Below are 18,001 nucleotides of genomic sequence, written 5' to 3'. Positions count from 1 at the left end.
TTTAGTGCTCGAATAGGGAGTTTGTTAGTGGGACAGTGAGATTGTGAACACTTTTCTCTTTAGTGCTCGAATGGGGAGTTTGTTAGTGGGACAGTGAGATTGTGAACACTTTTCTCTTTAGTGCTCGAATGGGGAGTTTTTGTTAGTGGGACAGTGAGATTGTGAACACTTTTCTCTTTAGTGCTCGAATGGGGAGTTTGTTAGTGGGACAGTGAGATTGTGAACACTTTAATCTTTAGTGCTCGAATGGGGGGTTTGTTAGTGGGACAGTGAGATTGAAAACAATTTTCTCTTTAGTTCTCGAATGGGGAGTTTATTAGTGGGACAGTGAGATTGTGAACACTTTTCTCTTTAGTGCTTAAATGGGAGTTTGTTAGTGGGACAGTGTGATTGCGAACACTTTTCTCTTTAGTGCTCAAATTTGTTACAACTAGTTAGGTTGGCAAGAACAGTTATATAGTTAGTGAATTGTTTGCAGGGTTGCCAAAGTTTTTTTTTTGCAAATATCTTCCAGGTTTTTAAAATGCAAGGTTTTCAGTCCGTTTCAAGTGTAAAATTGAACATAATTTTTTTTAATCCTTAACGGTTGCAGCTTACCTGTGTGTGTGTTTGATTGAAAATTTTACTACTTCATTTATTTTTTCTTTACTGAAAACTCTTATTTGCTATTTTATACCACATATGTCACTTTCGCCCCAATTTCGGGTTAACTTTTTTTTTGTTTCATTTCAAAGTCGTTATAAATGAAGCTGTTTAAAGTTAACAGCTCTAAAGTTTACACTTTTTCGCACTTGCATCTCAGTACTAAATGCAAGACGATTTTAGCCAAGTAAAACTGTAAAACTTACCAACTGAGAATTAAAATAAAATCAAGTCATGGTAACCGTGTTAGATAGTCATTTTCCACTTGTCGGTGCATGGCCATTTTAAGGAAGTTTTTGCTTCAAAGCTTGGTAGCTTAGAGCTTGTTATTCAGGTATGCAAAACTTTTTTAAAGAACTTTTTTTCAGGTTTTCTAAACTTCTTCCAGGTTTTTAAAAGTAAACGTTTCTAGGTCTATTCTTAAGTTTAACGCTAAGTTTAAGTTTGAAAAGTGTGCGAAGTAGTATTTCAACATTGAATAGAATCTGTAAGGCTTAAATGTGTTTAAAAAAAATTATCTCCAATATAACAAAAAAAAATATCTATACGGTAGATTTTTTTTGTTAAGTTAAACTTTACTACTTAAAAATGTAATAAATGTTTAAAATTCCAGGATTTTGAGTTATTTTTGTTCAAAATTCTAGATTTTTTTAAATTTTTCAAATTAAAAGTTTTCCCCGGTTTATTTAGCCTTAATTGTCAAATTCCAAGGTTTTTGGTAACCCTGGTTATTTGTACAGAGTTTTTGAAGCAAAAGTTACACTTAGCCATGCTTACCTTATTAAAGTTAAAAACGTAAATGGTGAGAATTTAAACCTTATGAAACTATAATAGAGCTTTTATAATTAAATTGATAACAGCAATACAGAACGATTTAACACATAGAAAAAAATAAGATGAATCATGAGAAAAATTTAGTTTAACTGTATCAAAAGATAGCCTGAGCTTGGTTTAAAAAGTTCAATTTAGTTTGAGTTATTCTGAGTGTAAGGCAATCCTGTTTATATTAGTTTATAGATTATGTTCGTTATAAAACGTAACATAACTGAGGTGTTGATTTTATATACAAAATATCATTTGAAAATGTTGTATAGTAAACTAAAATTTTATTTTTTGTGGAAATTTATACTACATGCTGATCTTGTTGTAAGGAAAATGTAAAAAATTTAAAAACTTTTGAATACTTTTTCCACTATACTTGAGCTTATAAAAAAAATACTTGAAAATAAAAAATACACAGTTATACAAAATGATAACTTTTTTATAAGTATCTTTTAACTCTAAAAGTCTTTATCCACTTAAAATAAACTTGGTCTCAAAAATTAAACTAAACAAAGTTCAAATAGTTAGTTCAACGAAAAAAAATGCTGTTTCACACCTAGATTTATTTGAGAGATTTTTTCAAAACCTTCATAGAGTAAAAACAAATTCTTATCACCCCAAAATCATTTTTTAATTAACTTTGCTAAACAGTATTAAACCAAGCAAAAAAAAGAATTGAACTTAGAATCGATCCAAAGCAAACCGTGCTTGACAGTACTTTGCTAAAATAAAAAAATTCTCCAAAAAATTATTCCACAACATATCTCTGAGTTTCCCTGAGATTTTCTATAACTTGATAATTCCCTGAGTTCCCTGAGTGTGTGGCAACCCTGACACCAACTCAAAAATATTTTCAAACGCAACGACGAACCTTGCTGGAGAGAATTTCGCCGAAGCCCTTGAACAGGTCGTGCAGCTGCTTGCCGTCGATGCGCCGGGGAAGGCCCTTGACCACCACGTTGGACTTGCTCGACTTGCGCTTGGAGCTGTCGCGCTGGCACCACATGATCCGCATGCTGCGGCCCATCAGCACGTCGTAGTTGAACTCGTCCATCGCCTGCTGCGCTGCAGTTTCATGTTGAGTGTTACGAAATATAACCAAAACGTAGTGAAGGTTGATGCGAAACTTTATTACTAGATTCGGGTTGGCAACAGTCGGTTGTTACAAACGCTTTGTTGTGCATCGCTTGCTGCGCTGTTTGAGTGAACAGACTAGTGCGAAATTAATTTAATAATCAAAAAACAACGGTTTGAGGAGTTTCACTCTTTTGTCGATTGCTGCGCTGCAGTTTGTTTCATAAAATTTAAAACGGCTAAACTTATAAATATTAAGTTAAACATTTTGTTTGAATGACTGCGTTTGTCGTTTTTAATAGTTGATACCGACTAAAATAAATAAACCAATGAAAAGTGATTTAGGTTTTAGAGAACATTTTGTGCTGAAATAAAAACAACAAGTATGCAGACAACAGCCATAAGGGGGGGGGGGGGTAAACTATGTTTTTTACAAGTTGATCTTATTTTATTGAGTTTTTTCTAAGCTTCAAGATGCTTTTTATCGTTTCAAAAAATTTAAATTATTTTTTGAGATATGACCAGTCAAAGTCGGGCCAAGTGTTCCCTATGGAAAAGGAAAACTAAAACAGCGAAAAAAGACTATTTCATTTAAAATCTATCTCCTCCTACATTTTCAAGCAATCTTCTTCAAACTTTCACAGTCTAATCTTTATACAATAATAAAAAAACGTTACTTGAGAATTTAAAAAAAAAATTGTAAAAATATATCATTTTGAAAAAAAAAACACTTTTTTTTTTAATTTTTGTGATAAAATTTTTATTTTTTTGAATTACCAAAGTCTAAGGTAACGTTTTTTATTTTTATTATAAGGAACGTTTCCTGAAAATTTGAAGAAGATTGCTTGAAAAATGAAGGAGGAGATAGATTTTTAGTGAATTTTTAAATTTCCAAGAAAATTGACCCTAAAAAATTTGAGGTCCATACGTTTATATCAGAAAATTTTTACAAAAAATTAAATATCTCAAAAGTTAAATGATATTTTTGAATTCTATAAAAACCGGCTTGTAGTTTGTACTTAAAGCTTTCATATTAACGCCAAAGTTAATTTTTGTAAAAAAAAATGTTGGACCCCCCCCCCCTATGGCCTTAGTTTTATATATCTATAAAATCAATCTTTCAAAATAAATAATTTTATAACCTCAAATAATTTTATTACGAGTTTACGTACAGTACATGGGTTGATGTCAAAAATGCACGAAGGGTTACTTTTTCACGAAAATAATTTTTATTTATTATCAATTTTTTTAGTATTACTAAGGATTGCTAAATGTTTTTAGCAGATTTTCTCTAGGTTTTTTAAATTACTCTATTTATGGTCTGTTTTATTTTTAAAATAAAGCTTAAGGTAAAAAAATGTGTTAAGAAGTAAAACAAAGTTAAAAAGATACTGTAAAGCTACTTTAATATAATTAAAATTTTTAAAAATTTGATAATGACAAAAAAAAATTATCTATAGGATAGATTTTTTGTGTCAAATATAAATTTTATTACTCAACATGTAAAAGTTGTTTAAAATTCCATATTTCTCAAGATTTTTGTTTAAAACTCCAGGTTTTCTTTTTATTTTTAAAATTCAAGGTTTTTTCTATAAGTTATTGAACTTTAAGTAATAGCTCCTATAGAATGCTCTCTGCGTTTTTTATATAATAAATGTCTATGTTTTAAAAACAAAAAGGTAAAATCGACTCATATTCAAATTAATTTCGTTTTTAACAGCTTGTATAATAACAAAAAAGATTATTTTTTTCATATTTAAAAATTATTTAATTAAAAATTAAAAAACAGATTCTAAAATGTGTCTTTGAAAAATTCGTCGACTAACTCTTTCTAGAATGCTTCCGTTAATAAAAAAAAACGCGTACTCGAAACAAGTTTGTTTTTCTGTCTACAAAACCTGAGGATTTTAAATATATATATTCATATATACATATACTTGTTCCAGGTGTGCTAAAATTCTTTAATTTTCGAAAGTATACTTGAAAAACGATGAAAAAACATGCAAAAAAAATAATTCAATTTGTTTATTTTTTTTTTACAAAAAAATTTAAGTTTAAAAAATATAAATATAAAATGCACAACATTTACATATTGAGTGTATAACTATTCAAATTCTTTAAAAACAAATTTAAAGGGCAACAACTCAAAAAGTAATATACATTTGAAAAAAAATAAAAATGCATATGTAGGTCTAAATAATACCTACAAACTTTAGTAATTTGCAAAATTATTCAAAAAAATCTGAGATAGTGATAAAACAAGTTTTAAAATAAAGTACTTTAAAATATACAAGTTATTTCTAAAATTCTCTTCATATAAATTTTTTTCTCAAACTGCAAATTAAGAATTGTATGTATTAGTTAGACCTAAATGCACATTTTTTTTTGAACATATATTACTTTTTGAGTAGTGGCCCTTTAATAAATTCTTAAAGATTTTGAATTGTTGGAATTTGTATTGCTATGTAACCCATCATACCACTAGCAACATTAACATTGTTGACGTGCATTTACTTTTTTTTTCAAAAACTTATTTAGCAAACTAGGTTTTGCTTAAATAGCTCTTCAGCTCATTTAATAAAAATTCTACTGGAATAATATTTTTTAATGCACAGAAGAGCTCTTAGAGCAAAACTTAGTTTACTAAACAGGTTTAGAAAAAACAAAAATATTTATTCTCCTTCTTTGAATTAAAAAATTCCAAGTGTTTTCTAACAAATAATAGTATACATTTACGAAAGATCAATATTTATCTATCTACAAATAATAAAGTATTTTATCTACAAATTTAACACAACATAATATTATCTATAAAAAGTTTATAAATTTTACAAACCATTTTATAACCAAAAGCAAATAAATGTTTACAAATTTTCAGCTTTTATAGTTTGGTTGTAGCAAACTACATTTTAAGCTTTCAAGTATTTCGTACCAACTACTTTCTTATTTTGCAGGTAATCATACGTAGTGGTAGTATACACAAGAATTAAAAAACAACAAGCCATTGAGGCTCCCATAGTTGACATACACGGTTAGTCATATTTACTTATAAAAATAACACAAACTATCTACAATGCATTTATGCATTACACCTATTAGTCTATAACCTTCAAAACTTTATCTTCGAACGTACAAACAACTCAAAGCACGAACCATCAGTGTTCAAATCTTATTTTAATTTTTTTTCTGCAGATAATCATATAATGGTAGCACACACAAAATTCAAACAACAACAAACCATCGGCTTGGTTCTCATAGTTGACGTACATGGGTTCATGTACTAAAAGCAACACCTATATCATGCTAATCTATCATACTTATTACTCTTTAAATACCTTATATGTACCTTTGAACAGCTTACAATACAACTACCAATAACTTTTAATTTACAAACAACTCGAAGCACGAACCATCGGCGTGGTTCTCATAGTTGACGTACATAGATTCATTAAGTAAAAGCAACACCTATATCAAGCTAATTTATCATACTTATTACTCTTTAAATATCTTATTTGTACCTATGAACAGCTTACAATACAACTAACAATAACTCAATTAAAACAACTCGAAGCACGAACCATCGGCGTGGTTCTCGTAGTTGACGTAGGCGTACCCCAGCGACTTCCTGCTCTGGTTGTCCCGGCACACCTTGATGGACTGGACGGGGCCGACCTGCTTGAATATGTTGAACAGGTTGGCTTCCTCCACCTCCTCGTGCAGGTCGCCCACGTACAGCGAGATGGGGAGGGGCGTTTCCGACGAGCTCTCTTCTAATGCCTTTTGTAATACGCGAGGTTTAAACAGTTTTCTTGAAATAGTGACGGCATGCGTTTTAGGCAAATGTAATCAAGCATTAAAATAAAAGCTGCCAGTAGTATCTGGCAATAAGTGCCAATGTTGATTTTATTGATTAGACTGAATTTTTAACTGGACAAACTTTCAAGTGTTCAAACAAAGAACGGTGAGCAGTGGCAATAATGTTGTTCATTTTGTAGGATTACGTTTCACTGATGAGCAGATCATCAGGAAATTTAATAATGAGCGGAGATTGTTTTAAAAAATCTTTCATATGGAATTATTAAATTTTTGGTAAAAAATTGTAATCAAAAAATAAAACTTTGATTTTTTTTGTTGTAATACTTTCACAAACTTGTATTTTTTAAATTTGTTACTTACTTAATGTTTAAAAGAATTTTCCTAAAAATTTGAGGTAATGGAAAAAAATGTAGGAGGAGATAGATTTTTTGTGGTGTATGTTTATTAATCATTTCAGTTATCTACTCCTATATAGAACCTATTGCACTTTTATATCTATGTCGAGTTAGTTTAAATATTAACAAAAACCATTAAAAAGCAATTTGTAGTTTAATTAAAACTTTACAAAATAAGATCAAGTTGTTAGAAAAATGATTTACCCTTTTCTGTGGCCCTATAATAAGTTGTAATTAATTTGATTTATCTATGGTTTTATAAACTTTACAAACCAAGTTGTAAAAAAACTGCTTTGATCCCCATGGCCTTTTAAAATTCAAAGAAATGCTTAATAAATCGTTAATAACTTGATTTATCTAAACATCTAAACTATTTTAACTAATTTGACACTTTTTAAAGTTAACTAATGGAATATAACTTAACAGAATGATGAACTGAATAACTTAATGAGAGAATGTCAACAAGGCTGGACATAAGTAAATTACTTTAAAACTTCTTTAAACAACAGTTCAACAACTCATTATTCATAAAATGATTTCTTGAAATCATTCATAATTTAATGTTTTATTGAAATGTTATGTTTATTTATCACATAAACTGAAGTACAGAAGAACTTCAAAATCAACTTTTTTGTGATATATTTTCATAGGTATAAACTTTTTTTTGAAGTTAAACTTTTACTTTGAAGTTAATAACTTATCTACTGTGCTGTACAAAACAAAATTAGTCATGTAATAAAGAAAACCACACAATAATTTTGATTTAAAAATAATATTTTTATCAATCTACTACCTAAATTAATTAACTTTAGACTTCAACAGAAAACTAACAAAGACATTGTTAATATGATAAGTTTTTTTTTTTGATGTTTATAAGAAAATAACAGTACTACAAAGTTTTTTCTTTCAAGTTGTTTATTTTGTATAAAAAAAACAACAAACATACCATGACGATTGCTAGTGACTTTACACAAGGTTAGTTTGCAAAAGCAGTTAGTTTATAAGCTCAAACCTGTGTGAAAAAAGATGTTAGAAAATGTTAGATGCAACAATCATGACATTTTAGCTTATGTTTGTGAACAATAAAAATCAAAATACTTGATTAAAAGTACAGAGAAGATATGTAAGTTTGAAAACAAAAATTGCACTTAACTTAAAACATTTGTAAACATAAATTAAATACGTGAAAAGACAGATTTTGATGTTAGATGTTAAAAATAAGTAGGTTTAAGGTTTTTTTACCTAAAACAAGTTTTGTTATCTTGTTAAAATACTTGTTATTGTCTTAAAAGTATGATACCTATATATACTTTAATTTGTAAATTTTATATCTTTGTGTTTTAGCTGGTTAAACTGTACAGTACAAAAACATGCAAGCTGAAATAAGCCACAGTTAATAAAATAATTTAGATTATTTTAATTGTTAAGAAAAAAATCACCCAAAAAAAGAGCCCATGAAATTTTCCAGAAACTAAAACCAATAAATGTACCAGTGGCAACTTAATAGTTAATTTTATGCATACTTTTACACATTTTTATCAAGTAAGAGCAAAGGATAACATTTTATTTAAAACTTAAAAAACTCTAAACATGTCTTTTTTAATTTTTATAAGTATCTAGGTATGTAATTGAATTTAAGAAATTGTACTAAATACATAAAACTATATTTAATTTATAGGCAAATATATAAGTTACTTAAAAACTACTTTATTTAAGGAATAGAAGAGGGGTAATTAATTTTTTTCACAATTTGATCTTATTTTATGAGTTTAAACTAAGCTACAATATGCATTTTACAGAGTACAAAATTTAAAAAAGAGATTTTGAGATACAGCAGGTCAAGTCGGAGGCAACAATAGGTTCCCTTATGGGAGGCGCAAACTAAAACTGCAAAAAAAAAACTATATTACTAAAAATCTATCTTATCCTACGTTTTTTGAGATAACTACCTCAAACTTCCAGGAAACGTTCCTTACAACACTTAAAAATTGTGTCGAAACAAAATTTATAATAATTGAAAAAATAAAAACTTTATTTTAAAAATTAAAGTTTTTTTTTGTCATAATTTTTTTTTTTAATTTTGTTCCAACAGAGTTTTCTAGATATTGCAAAGAAGGTTTCCTGAATGTTTGAGGTAGTTATCTCAAAAAAAGTAGGATATAGATCTTAGTGATTTCTAGTTATTTGCTGTTTTAATGTGTCTTGAATAAGGAACCTGGTGTAGTCTTCAACTTTGACCAGCTATATCACAAAAATTATTTTGATTTTAACATATCTGTAAAAATCAACTCGTAACTTAGTTAAAACTTGACAAAACAAGATAAATTGTGAAAAAAAGTGATTAACCCCCCTATGCTCTTAACAAACATCTTAGCAATGTTATTTTAAACATTGGTTAAAATTAAAACAATTTATTAATAATATTTTCTTTAATTTGGTCCGTAAACAAATGACAATTTTGCAGTGAAATAATATTAACGCATTACAGAGCCGCAAACACGTTTAAAAGTATACAGAAACCATGTGAACATATAACAATAAGAATGTTGTAAAACACAACATTTGTTTACTACCAGCAAAAATTTTTATAATTATCCCTACATGTAATGACAATGCTATGATAACATGGCAAATAGCTTTTTAAGTTTTTCTTTATAATTTAAGTAAAATACCAACAGTTTGTTGAACTTCAGTTGCAATTTTTCAGCATTTAATATTTTGATATGAATAAAAGTTGTTAAACACCAAGCTTTAAAAAAATATAAATTACAACACATGCAAATAAAGCAAAAGTATAAATCAAATGCAGAAATTTATTGTTACATGAAAGTTTTATGCTATTAAGCTTTAAAATTAGTTCATAATTTCAATAGTATTGAAACATTTTTTAAATATTTTTTAAATTTATAAAATAGCTTTATTTTTTTTAAAAACTAAAACTACGTTCATAAAAAAGTCATGATGGAACCTCATTACTTTTGACTGTTATTTTTTTTTAAATATCATATGAAATTTTATTTTGAGAAACATTTTTAGGTCTAGTATGTTAAACAATTAAGGCTATAGGGGTTAGACACTTTTTTACATGTTGGTCTTGTTTCAAAAATATAGCTAGCAATTTTTTTAAATTCAAATTAGTTTTTGAGATACGATGGTAAAAATTTGGAGGGCTCAATAGGTTCTTATGGTTTATGGAATGAAGGCAAATCATAAAAGCAAAAACATCTATTTCCTCAAAAATCTACCTTCTCCTACAGCTAGTAAGCAATAATTCTGAAAACTTTTCAGTTTAATCTCAACTAAAGAATAAACATTTACATCTTTAAAAATTTTTTAGTCCTTTAATTTGAAATAATAATAATAAAAAGATTTTGTTTTTATTTCTGTTATAAAGTTATAAATAATTTTTGGAAATTGTTACAATAGGAGTTTTTTAAATAATTCAAGGAAAACTTTCTGAAAATTTGAGGTTAATGTTTTAAAAAGTGGAGAAAAACATAAATTTTTAGTAATTTTATGTTTTAGTAGTTAAAATACGTTTTTCAAAACATAATAAGAGTAGGAGGGGTCTAACATTTTTTTTACAAAATTTAACATTGGCTCTTATTTAATAAGCTTCAAGTATAAACTGAAAAAGTTTGAAACATATTTAAATTTTTCAAAGATTACAATGTAAAAAAGGGGATCAAATGCAAACTAACTTATAGTGACTAGAAAACCAAAGAAAAAACTTGAAAAAACTAAAAGTTATACAATTGTATATTACGATGCTTATTTTTACAGCTACTTGAGTTTCTAGGTGGAAAAAAAATTATGTAGTATCATAAAAACACCCTATGCAAAATTTTAGATGATTTAAAGAAACTTTCACTTTAGCACCAACCAATTTTTTAAAAACCACCCCGCTGCAAAATGTATGAGATCTTTAAACGTGACCTTGGAGTTTTAAGCTGAAATCTTACATGTGGCCAATAATCATACAAACACATTGTTAACAATTAAAAACGATTGAAAAAAAAAGTTTTATAGTGGCATTTATTGATTTTTGAAGAAAAAACTGGAAATTCAAGAATACTTACAAAAAGTGACAAAAATTACATAAAATCAAAAAATGCAACCATAACTTTTCCTAAATTGTTCACAATGTGTTTGTCAAATAAAAAGTAGCTGTAAAAATAAGCACCCTATTGTATATAGCTTGGTTTCTTCTTTTGAAAAGAGATTTTGTTTATTTTCTGCAAAGTATTTCAAAAGTTACAAAGTATTTCAAAAGTTACTCAAGTTCAAAGGCCGTCAGTTTGTGCTTTTTCAGCTCAAAAACTACTTTAAATAACAAAAAACTGGTTTAAAATAGATTGTAAGTTCTACACAAAAATACTAAAAAAACTTATCTTTAGTAATTTTTTACTACTTTATTTTGGTATAGTGTAGTATTTATTGAAAAACTACATTACTTATTCAAAGATTTTTTAAAGCATTCATTTTATTTTATTTTTCAAAAAAAAAAACTTAAAAACCTTAATAGTTTAACTCCTAAAATAAGAGTTTCAGTTTTTTTTTGTAGTTTCTTTCATAAAGCCAACTAAAGCCTTTAAGTGGCATGACCCTCAGTATTTATTTAAAACAGTTCTGAGTTTTTTAAAAGTCTTTTTTTAAACTAACACATTATAATACTATATTTTTTTTATTTTTTAACGGGGCTATACCACATCCGATAAAAAAGGTTGAAAAAATACATATGTGAATAAGTAGTTTAGGTATTTTTGTGTAATTGGTTCAAACTTTAATTTTGACTGATATTTAAAAAGTTATTCAAAAGATAATAAAAAATTGTCAAACTTTAACTAACAATTCTTCTAATCTATTAACTTTTAATTATACATCTTAGTTTCATTTTCTAGTAAATAACCACTTGCCAGCTTCAGTTGTGTATTAGTCATATAAAATAAAAATAAATTCCCAAAACTTTCTTTTTTATATATTTTTTTAATTGAAGATATTAACATCGCTGAAGATATTAGATATTAAAAAAATTTATGCTACAAATTCTATAAATTTAAAAGTGCATTTGTTAAAAACAAGTAGACTTTAACAGTAAAATATATAAAAAGGGACAGATCTTTGGTTAATCTTAATTGCTTTAAGAAAAATAGTCAAAACTTTTCCGACAACTTTGTATTGTTTTAAATGTTCCATTGGAAGTATGTAACAAAGAGAAATTGGTATTAATATAATTAATTGTATGGTATAAATACAGGGTTGCCACTTTTTGAGTCAAAAAACTGACCTGATTAACCTGAAACTGTTCTGAGTCATCCTGTGATTTTTTTAAATCATTTAAAACAAATTAGAGCATAGGAGGGTTGAGGGGTCAAACAACCTTTATAACAATATAGTCTTGTTTTATTTTGTTTTAACTAACCTTTTTGTTACAGAATTAAAATTTAAAAATTAACTTTTGAGATATAGCAGGTCAAAATTGGAGGCAACAATAGGTTCCTTAGGGAGGTACAAACTAAAAGGGCAAAAAAAAAGACTATTTCACTAAAAATCTATCTTCTACATTTTTTTAGAAAACTGCCTCAAATTTTCAGGAAATGTTCCTTGCAATATTTAAAAGATTCTGTCAAAAAAAAATTTTTTTTAATAAAAAAAAGATAAATTTATGACAAAAAAACAAAATAAATTTTTTTTTGTTTATTTTTTTATGATAATTTTATTTTCTAATTTTTTTTATCTTATCTTACAGAACATTTCAAATATTGCAAGGAACATTTCCTGAAAGTTTGAGATATTTATCTCAAAAAACGTAGGAGATGATAGATTTATAGTGAAATAGTTTTTTTTTGCAATTTTAGTTTGTACCTCCCTAAGGAACCTATTTTTGCCTCCAATTTTGACCTGCTATATCTCAAAAATTATTTTAAATTTTTAATTCTGTAAAAAGCATCTTGTAGCTTAGTTAAATCTATAAAATAAAATTGAATTGTGAAAAAAAAGATTTACCTCTCCTAGGCCCTTAAAAACTTTACAAAATCAATAAAAATTAAGTGCTTGAACAAAGTTAGTTAAAAAAAACTAAAAATTTAAACCAACTTAAATAGATCTCATATAAAATCTAGAAAAAAAACTAGCTTGAGATTTAAAAAAAAAACATTTGAAGTTTATAAAAAGTAATGTTTTAAGTTTATAATTAAAAAATATGCTGATTCATCCTGTAATTTTCTAAAACTTTAAATATCCGCAGTTATCTTAAATGTCCTGAGTGTGTGGCAAATCTGTAAATTTTATCTATTCTTACCAATTCTTCAAGTTTACATTCTTGATTTTTACTAGTTTGTCAAAAATTTTATACAGAGATTTTCCTAACTTAAGAAAAAATTTTAACATTTTTTTACTGTGTATTATTATTACAGTGTGTAATATTTTTTTAACTTAAAGCTATAGGTAGTTGATTTTTTGAGCATAAGTTCTCTAACTTCCAGAAAGTGTGCCTTGCAGTAGTTAAAATCTAACAACAGTTTTTTTTTTTATTAAAATTGTTCAACATTAAAAAATATAAAGTCTTTTTTTTGTTTAATCAATAAAAAAATGAATATTAGTTAAAAATTCTTTTTAAAAGACTTTATCTTTATTTTTTAATCAGGGTGGCCACTAGCTCATTAGGAATATTTTCTAGGTTATTTGATTTTCTTTGAGTTTTATAAAAAACAAGTTTTCTTGGCCTTTTGAAGTATAAAATAAAGTTTAAGGTAAAAGAAGTTTTGTTTGCACAAAATTACACAAATATTTAATTGTACTTTAACTATGTTTAACAATAAAACAAGTTATGAACACATATTTTCTTGTTTATATTAGCTATTTCATAACTAATTTTTATTTCTTTATCTTACAAATTTGAAAACTTTTACTTTTAAAATTGTTTAACATTTAAAGAATTACTATGATTTAGCTGAAAAGTTCATATATTTAAGGTTGAACGACCACCCTATAAAATTGACAGTTTGTTTTTCTTATATTGTACAAAAAGAAGATTTTGGTTAAATAGACTTTTGTGTTTTATAGTTTGTGCTTTTCATAGGGAGCCTACTAGTAGCTTAGTTATTTGTATGAAAAATAATACTGAAAAAAGTGATTTACAACTTATTCCTTGAAAAGATATGGCATGCAAAATTAATAATTAAAAAAGTTGGTGTAAAATTTCCAGAAATATAATCTTCTTACAAACTTTTTTTTTGAATAATAAAAACTTTTGCCTATATATATTTTTTTCCATTAAGAATAAACAGTAAAAGTATGAGAAAAAAATTATTAAAAAATAAATAAATAATACATAAATTTCTGTTAAACTACTAATTACTAGAAAATTAAAATTACTGAAAAACTTGATAAAAATCAGACATGAATCTTATAATTTTATTAAGTAATATTAAAATAAATTACTGGAACAACTTAATGAGAACATACAATCAATCTTGTTTTTATTTACATTTCTATATTTTTGTAGAGATTTATATACTTTTTAAGTCTTGAGGTCAAAAGTTGTCAAAGATTTTTTTACAAAAAATAACTTTTGCCCTCAATTCATTTTATAGCTGAAGTCATAAATTGAAAAATATTTTTAATAAAATATAAAACATTTAATTTGAGATTAAATTTGTTTAGTAATCAAAGAAACCCATATGAAAATGAAGTTTTTATTGCTATTATCTTTTCAATTTTTAAAAAACTAATTTAAAAGTTTTAGGGAGTGTTTTTTGTATTATATAATTATTAATACTATAATAAATAATTAAATAGTTAGCTTTAAATATAAGCCTAAACTTACATAATTTTTAATAATTATAAAAACTTAAGACATAAAAACCTATATTGTTAGGATATAAAACACTTGATTATTCACTTGATATTTATCTGAGGGGTTTGATAATGATTTAAAATAGTTGTAAGATTAATTATAGTCTTACTTCACAAATTTTTAATAACTCCATATGGACCTGTTGAACTCTTCAATTATGAACCCTTATAACTTAAAAATTAGGAAAAATAAAAAATCAAATGCTACCAAAGTTAAAAAGATTATCAGTATTGTATGTTTTGGTTTTAAGAAAACAAATAGAGAGATCTCAACTACTTTCAAGAATTTATTTTACAAACTAAGTTTTGGTCAAAGACCTTGTCAGTGATTAAATAAATCTTATTCAAATAGAATTAGAAAAGATTCTTAATATGATATAAACATGTAATAAAGATGCATTTTACACTAAATACATTGAATATTTTTCAACTCAAAATCAAGTAAGTAGTATTAAAAACATAATATAACTGTCAGAGGAAATAATAACAAATGTCCTAGAAAGTCAAGTCACTGCATTAATACTTAAATTGTTTATTTTGGTTTCTAGGGTCTTTACGAAATACATAATTTTCAAGTTCATATTTTTAGTTTACTACACAGTGTTTCAAATTTTCAGATTTAAACTTTAGTCCCTTGCTGCATGCACCAGAGCAAATTTAAACTCCAACTAGTGGTCATACACAATTACATCTAAACAAAACCTTGAATTTTAGTATTATTCTAAAACTTGTTTTTATTTTTGAAAAAAAAATTTTTTTTACAAAAATTCATGTAAAAATATAATGTCTTTTAATTTATAACAATATCGATTTTTGGTAACTAAAAAATGTCGTTTTCACAACAATTCATTGCCATCTTTAAAATCTTTATTTGAATACTTAAAGTAGATATTTATATATATCTAGTAAACTAGTACAAATAAGCTATATAAGTACATAAATTCAGTCTATAACTCGTATTTTTGTTTTACGAATAAGAAATTTTTGTATTTATATCTATTTGAATGGCATAATAACGGCCAACTATTCAAACTAAATATTAATTTTTTATTATTTGTATGACGAATAATCGATTAAATGACATTAAAAATGAGTGTTTTGTTCTTTCAAAAATTAAATAGAAATGTTATAAGTAATTGTCTTACCTATTATACTTTATTAAAATCTTTTTTATTTTCGTTAGTTTTGGTAAACTTTTAAGCAGATTCAATGCTAGAAATATGTTACAAAGTTGTTTCTTTTAACATTATTTAAAAATTTTATTAAAATATTTAAATTAATCAAGATACAACAGGTTTATTATAAGTGTTTTAAATAAAAATAAAATTTAAATAAAAACTTAAAAATATTGCATACAATCTTTCATTCAAAGTCTTAAATTATAAAAACGTGGTAAATTTTATTCAGTAACAAGTTGTTAAATTATTGATTGATTTTATTTCAAGGAAAAGAAATACAGTTTATTATGATTAGGCATTTTTTAAATACACACTTATGGACTTTTATCGAAGGGGTCAGATTGTAATTTGAACGTGTTTCCCTAATATTTGCTGACTCAACAATAAAACGAAATTTAGCTTTATCTCTAACCCACATCAACCAAACATATTAAACATTTATCAAAAAATAAGTTTTTAATAACTAAAATATAAAAGCACGAATGCGCATAGTTTCTTGCGATTTAGAGTGATGAATTTTGATTTAGTAACCAAGTTTTGTTTAATACATGTTTTTCAGCTATATTATGTTTGTAAGATTTCAGAAGCTTTCACTAATTTTAAATTTTAATAAAACCACACCGCTGTTCAACGGTTTATTTGTGGCAAATTTTGTGTATTAAAAGAAATACTAAAATATAATAAGACATACTAAGACAAGACGTTAAAAGGTATCCATGGTGTGCGACTCGATAACCGAAAGGTTCTTTGTGCACCAAGTCGTAGGACGAAATATTTTCGCGCTTTTTTGTCGCTCAATAAACTATATATACTAAGAGATACCAAGATAGATAGTTAAAGATACTATGAGATAGTGAAAGACTTTTTAGATTTGCAAATATACCAACAGTTTTTGATTAATAAAAGCTTAGCGTCCTAACTTAATTTAACCACACCTTCTATCGCTTCGAAAAAAGTTTTTAGCTTTTTTAAAGTTATTAATAAAATTGGATAATAACGGCAACTTATAACTAGCTTTGTAAGTTATGATTTCAAATTATTTTGCTGTTTCTTAACGTGTAATGGTTTGTACTTTGTAAAATGAATAACTTCTGCTTTCAACCTATTTTTATAGAGTAGTGAGTTGAGTACTGCTGTAAACTATAAATGTGAAATATGTTTTGTACCGATTGTTGTGTGAAAGAAATGTTGTTTCAACTTGCAGACTCACAACAAATGTAGAACAAGTTTTAGTTTTGTTTTGCTAATTTTCTTTTGCATTCTGATTTGTAAAAAAGGTTCAAACTAAGTTTATTGTAACTATAGTATTATTAAAACCTTAAAAAAAAAGTTTGTGTTTGCATTTAAAACTGAGCTTGATTAAAAAGTATTAATTAATTGTTTATGACGAAAATTTTAAGTATGATAATTAAAAAAGTTTGAAAACTTGGAGTTTTGCATGTTTAACTTTACTAGCCCCTTTACAGCTGTTTTTAAAACTCTGTAATGAAATCAATTATACTTCATAGTTTAATAACTATACTCTGAAATATTTTTACCTGGAATTACTTCTCTTAGAAATAAATAGACAATCTTTACAAAAAATCTAACTTAAAATATAATAAATCTAATTCATAAACTTGTATCAATAAAAGTCGTTATCTAGTCATTTACTTGTATTCTAACAAAAATATCTCACTTATGTACCTCACAGTTTTTTCTATTATTTAAATTTATTTTAATTTTTCTAAATTTAAATTTTGCTATGAAATAATATAAAACTTATTAATGATTTTTTTAATTAAATACACTTAGGTTAGTAAAGTAGGTTAAAATACAAAAGTTGAATTAAATTTCCACATACTAATTAAGAATTTAAACCTAAAAATTACACGCGCAACGAAAATGTTTACTTTATTACACATAAAAGCATGTTTACTTTAAAGCTTTTTAACATTTAATTGTGCTTGTAAAATTTGAAAATTCAGTTAAGAGCAAAAGTTCTTGCTATAAGCTTTTTTATTAGTTAAAATAACATGAATTGTTTATAAGAAAAAAAATTGTCGGTACTTTAAATGTCAGTTTTATTTTTCTGTACAAACCTGATTTAGTTAAAAAGTTAAATTGTAAAACTAAAAAATCAGTTTGAAGCTGTTTTTTTTTGCACCAAACGCAGAGTAAAAAAATTAATTAATCGCTATTTGTAATTTTTTTAAGGTAGTTGAACCCAGATTAGTT

The 18,001-nt window shown here is 26.0% G+C and overlaps 1 protein-coding gene across 5 annotated transcripts in view; it reads right to left on the bottom strand.

The window, feature by feature from the left end:
* The window catches only part of LOC145849680 (polyadenylate-binding protein 4-like), a 51,301-nt gene extending 36,343 nt beyond the window's left edge, over positions 1 to 14,958 (bottom strand). For 3 of the 5 annotated variants that reach the window (XR_014372368.1, XM_082954690.1, XM_082954691.1), the window contains exons 1-3: positions 14,717 to 14,958; positions 6,117 to 6,315; positions 2,336 to 2,529 (exon numbers count right to left, since the gene is read on the bottom strand). Coding sequence is in view for 4 of the 5 variants with exons in the window: in XM_082954690.1 (XP_082810816.1) it covers positions 2,336 to 2,529; positions 6,117 to 6,315; positions 14,717 to 14,740 (417 nt within the window). In the remaining variant the exon portion in view is untranslated. Of the gene's footprint in view, positions 1 to 2,335; positions 2,530 to 6,116; positions 6,316 to 7,695; positions 8,098 to 11,598; positions 12,059 to 14,716 lie in introns of those variants that run through there. The other 2 variants (XM_082954693.1, XM_082954692.1) reach the window with 2 other exon arrangements.
* Between the last annotated feature and the right edge of the window lie 3,043 nt (positions 14,959 to 18,001).

This window comes from Thalia democratica, chromosome 2, assembly GCF_965202585.1.
Source record: "Thalia democratica chromosome 2, ktThaDemo2.hap1.1, whole genome shotgun sequence".
Lineage (NCBI taxonomy): Eukaryota > Metazoa > Chordata > Thaliacea > Salpida > Salpidae > Thalia > Thalia democratica.
Note: the sequence above shows the minus strand (reverse complement) of the source record. Positions and strands in the feature narration are given on the sequence as shown.